General features: G+C 35.1%; 1 protein-coding gene across 1 annotated transcript; it reads right to left on the bottom strand.

Annotated features, from left to right (window-relative positions):
• Window positions 1-2,820: 2,820 nt before the first annotated feature.
• LOC116346509 (larval cuticle protein A1A-like) lies at window positions 2,821-4,067 on the bottom strand. The gene is made up of 3 exons (XM_031776590.1): window positions 3,958-4,067; window positions 3,375-3,851; window positions 2,821-3,281 (listed from the first exon to the last, which is right to left on the bottom strand). The coding sequence occupies exons 1-3, from the start codon at window positions 3,967-3,969 to the stop codon at window positions 3,048-3,050; spliced, it is 723 nt and encodes a 240-aa protein (XP_031632450.1). The 5' UTR covers window positions 3,970-4,067; the 3' UTR covers window positions 2,821-3,047.
• Between the last annotated feature and the right edge of the window lie 1,279 nt (window positions 4,068-5,346).

Below are 5,346 nucleotides of genomic sequence, written 5' to 3'. Positions count from 1 at the left end.
CTCTCTCTCTCTCCCTCTCTCTCTCTGTCTCCGTGATGCAGGGCCATTTTCAGAATGTCTACGCTTAATATAATACCCTTATAACAATGAACCGATGGATAAACGCAATTCGAAGAGATGCGAATACACTTAGATGGATGGAAAAATTCTATTTATTAACTATGTTTCGTGTGTAAACATCTTTGTTTAGTTTGTTGAGCATTTTAATTCGCTTTGGCACATTTGAGAACATAACAAGTCACTTCAAACTCTATTCTCTTAAATATTTCATCACATTTTGAAGAATTTGCTTTTTTTTAAAAGCGTCAATTAAACAAAACAAATAATAACGATTTTCCTGAAAGAGTTTGCACATAAATTTATTTAATTCGCTCCAAATATACTTCCATCCTACATTTAAATGTCATTTGAAGAAATTGCTCTGAAACACGAAATGCTCTTAAATCAAGGCCGAAGGTAATCAATTCTCTCATTCTCAACAGCGGCCAATATCCAGTTTTTTTCTCTATCTTTCTCACATTCAAAGCTGCTTAAGACGCATGTTGAACATGCGTTCAACGTGTAACCACGATGGGGAGCTTACTGTACGTAGTACTACGTGTACGCATACTTGCAATGTACAGCGTCGGTGTCATTGCTCTAAATTTTATTTTACACACTTTACTTTTTATGTGCCGTCCACACACTCGTTCCATTAAAATATCACCACAGCATGGCCAAATGTTGCATCAGATTCATTTCATAGCAATACCATATATTACGTGTCAAGATTTGAAATAATAAAAAATTAAATCAAAATCTATTTCGAGTTACCGTTATGCGACACACAACGGCTTGCTATAAATGAAATTCCGCTATGTCTGTGCATGAAATCCAATAAAATATCGTACTTTATTGTAATGTCGAAAAGTGTTTATGATTTTGTAGGTGGTTTTATATCTTTAATTCAGAATCAGCGTCCTTTTCCATTTCATTTGAAATTGCAATTAGAGCGAAGTTGACCAATTTCATTACAATTAATGGTTGTATTTATTGAATGAAATCCAATTTAAAACACCGCACACTCAAATCTCAGTTAATGCGGATTAAAACTCGTTCATAAAACGAAAATAAAAAAAAACTACGCCGGTTTGGTTGAAAATCTTATTCAATCACTTGACTCATCAAAATTGCGACGAAAAAAGAGATCTCATCGAAAATAACTTCTCGAAATTCCGGTCGAATTGATTTCTATCAAACTTGATTGCATTTTATTTATTGAGTATAAAATTCGTGACTCTTGTGAGAAGAGAAAAAAAAGCTAAAATAATGAAACAGTTATTCAACGTATCGATTTTATTCATAATAACATTCATTGGTTAGTTTGGCTTCATTGCAATTTCGCATTCAGATTACAATGAAAATCCATTTCATGTACAGAGAGCACCTTGTCCATCGACTTGAATACGACGTATAAAATGGCACGCATGTCATTCCATTCAAATTGAATAATTATACCAAAATCGAATTGATAAAAAGCGTCACAACCAAAACATATTCATTTATAGAGCAGATGCTTCGTCGCCGCTGCCGACGTTAAATTACTTCATCATCATAATCGTTGTCGATATATTGGAAATGATATACGATTTCAAGTGCAACCGCACAAAAAAAAGTGAAAACGCCTTTGGCATTTTTTTTCTTCACTCTTTTTAATCACACGCTTCAATAACGGTGATCAAAAGAAAAAATAACAGCAACCGAACAAAGTGATGAATGCCGTTGCAATGAAACAATAAAAAATGAAATGTCATCTTTATTTTTCGATAAAAAAAAGTTGTATTAAAAGTGCGAATTATTATACTCATTGTAATGCAATCACACAATAAAAAACCAGAAGTTAAGTGCATACATAATTACGCCAAAGAACATTTTAATCGTGCCGCCTAGCGTGCCGCATAACGAGATATACTTTTAAATTCAATTTCCAATCGTTTTATTGATTGGTCATTTCAGTCTACAATTTTTATTCTTTAAGTGTCGCGCTTAGCTTCTGTTAAATTACAATGCATGCATGATACACATATGTATAGTACGGCCGCGTCACGTTCAATGAAAGAATGAGTGAAAGTTGTTCTTTGTCGAACGTTCATGTCTGGACTTGATCTCGAATGCGGAATGTACACAATAAAAACACTGTTTACGCAAGTTGACGCCGTTTGTCTGCACTATCAAATCGAATGAACGCAATTCGTTTTTTTATTATTTTAATTTTCCTCATTCACATTCTGCCAGCAGTCTTGTTTCTTTCACTCTCATATATGCATTCCCATTGTTTTCAACGATTTACAGGCGATAATCACTTTGGCTTCATTGACTTGGTTATTTTTCATTACATTTCATTCGACTACTTGCCTTGAGATTAATGGTTTTTCGAATTTATTTTGCACATTTTATTCAGTTGTGGTTCGTGTTCAAAGTGAAAACAAAACTTAATATGATCAGCTGACATTTTGGTATCATGTAATAAATGACATTGTATTTCAATTGGGTCGTTCGGGTTTTATTCCATGGATTATTTTGTAGGTCAGGTTCTGAAAATTTATTTGAAATAAAATAAAATTTATCTTCTCTTCCAGCATTTATCTTGATCAATTTAGTGGTGATATTGCACCATAGTCTGCAAAGTCTCCAATTCAAAACATCGATAACGATCGTTGAAAATCAAGCTATAAATGGAGAAAATAAAAGCTGAAATTAAAATGTAAAATCAAAGTCGAAAGTGTTTAAATTTTTTGCTTGATTTTTTGTGTATTTATTTGATTGTTTTCGAAAACTAAATAATTTCACAAAAAAAAAATTATGGTAATGCAAAACAAAAAACATTCAATCAACATTCATTCAGTCCATTTCAGAACGGAAAAAATTCGTTCATGTTCTCGCTTCTCTGTCTCTTAGACTTAAAATGTCATTTTGTATATGTGTGTATTTGTTGGTTGGTTGGTTTGTCTTGGGGATTCGGCCGATTCGGTGGATATTTGTTGGGGATTCCTTAGAAATTGGTTAACTTAGTAATGGGCTTTGGCCAAGTATTGTGGTTGTGCAATCAACTGAGGTTGAGCAATAACTTGTTGGCTCGCATAGGCGACTGGGGCTTGTTGAACGACCTTTGAGACGACTGGCTGCGAAGCATAAGCGACTGGAGCAGCGGCATAGTTGGCATAGGAAACTTGTGGTAAAACGGCTTTGGCGGCAATGACAGCTGGCTGTTGTGTGTAGACTTGTTGAACTGGAGCAACAACCTGAAATTATGAAAAAAAAATTGTTGAGAATATTGTGTTTGAATGAAAAGAACGTAAAGTTTGATCAAATTTCAATTTAAAAAAAAAACATACTTTAGCAACGGGAGCAACGGCGACGGCTTTGGTGAGTGGTTCACGACTGACAACTGCGTTGAATCCATTAACGGGATCAGCTGAGTAATCAACAACACGACGATAACCATCTGAATCGATGAGTGAGTATTGGCCTTGTACTACATCTCCCGAGCGTGATTCTTGTTGGCTTTTTGAGTCACCAGTTAAACTATCTTGGACATCATAAGCGAAGCTATATTGTGGATTTGGATCGTATTCATCAACACTCTTGGTAAGAACTGGAGTTGCGACTTGTTGCAAAACGGGAGCTGGTTGAATTACACGTTGTTGAACAATGGCTGCAGGTTGTTGGACGGCGTATGCTGTTGGTTGTTGGACAGCGTATGCTGCTGGTTGTTGGACAGCGTATGCGGTTGGTTGTTGAACAGCGTAAGCACCTGGAGCGGGCAATAAACCAGCGTTTGCAACTGCAATCAATACAGCGAATGTGATGAACTGCAAAAGAAAATTGTAACAAACAACAATTTTATCGATTAATTTTTTTAAAAATAAATCACTTCTTAGAAGAACTGTAACTATTGATTTTATATTTAGAAATTACTTTGAATGCCATTTTAATTTCTGTATTTGTTTTTTTTGTTTCCGTTGTGAACTCACTGAACAGTCAGAACTGAATGATTTTTGAAGCAACCGCTCGAACTATTTATACCAAAAAACGCACCAAAAAGCTCCGTAATTCAATTATACACAACAATGCACATTTGCGGCGAATTACACAGCTATTTTTAAAGTGGTACGTTTAAGTGAATCGAAAACGAGGCGCGAACGTACAAGGCAATATTTGCCCGTTTGCATATGACAGCGCACACACAAATGCACTGCGTCATGGTAAACAAAATTGCATGATGAAATGGTCCCGATTTGCGACGTCGCAATTCACATTCGATCGTATTACATATATCGAAAACGAACGGAAAGCATAAGCATACGCACACATACAAAAATCACCTCCACCGAAGTCGAACCATGCTCTCGCCGCTGTTGTTGTACACCATGTACACGAGAATTTCACGTGCGACATTCAATATGCGGATGAAATTACGTGATCATTAAAAACGGGTTTGTTTCGCATAATATATATAGGCGCATTGTGTGCCGCATATTTTTTTCTTGTTTTATATTGTTTTTTTTTCTCGTCGCACCATTCAGCACATTACGTTAAATTGGACAATACATAGATCAATGCGAACAAACCGATCACATGGTAACACATCTGTTTGGTGGCCGATATATAAAGTATGTGCCATTTATCACATTGGTATGAAATTGAAAGCCAAGTCTGCAGTTTGTTCTTTTATTATGCAATGTGCAACAAAGTAATGCGAGGCATTTTGCATGCAAAACTAATTAAATTAAATTATGAGCATAAAACGAATAAGTAAATGTAAGAAGCAACGATCGCGATGTCTGTACCTATATGTAAAATGTATCCTGACCTAATTTTCAATTGTTTACAACCGTTCTGTTTTTTTTTGTTCTTCTTTTATTACTGCGCCAAAATGTCCAACAATTGATCTTTTCCTTGGCTTTTTCAAGGTCCCAATGTGTGCGACTAAAGATCTTGTGGTTTAAAAAAATTGAATTTACTTTCATCATTTAACACGAGATGAGCATAATCTCATTTATTATGGGCTGATGCATCCATTAAAATGAATAGCAAGTGATAAAAGTTCAAGTTCAAATCGGTGAAATAAATGAATTGTCGAATTCATTTACGAAGATGACATTTCACTTTACAGTAGACGGATATCAATCTGGGCGAGAAAACCTTCTCACATCAGTCTTATACATTCAATTGCATTTCATCCTCTTCAACAAGTTTATCAATTTATAATTAGGTGCACAGAGATTAGAAGCATTTTACGTTCGTCATTTCAGCCAACTCATTTATCTTATTTGTCGCATTTGGTTCGGTGGAAAATTATATGTT

The sequence above is a fragment of the Contarinia nasturtii genome, unplaced genomic scaffold (assembly GCF_009176525.2).
Source record: "Contarinia nasturtii isolate CC-2019 unplaced genomic scaffold, AAFC_CNas_1.1 Cnas_scaffold_1564, whole genome shotgun sequence".
Taxonomy (NCBI): Eukaryota; Metazoa; Arthropoda; class Insecta; order Diptera; family Cecidomyiidae; genus Contarinia; species Contarinia nasturtii.
This window is presented reverse-complemented; position numbering and strand designations above follow the sequence as displayed.

Coding starts and splice junctions, on each gene's coding strand:
- LOC116346509 (XM_031776590.1), bottom strand. Junction 3,282..3,374: donor CCGTTGCTCCCGTTGCTAAA/GTATGTTTTTTT, acceptor TCATAATTTCAG/GTTGTTGCTCCAGTTCAACA.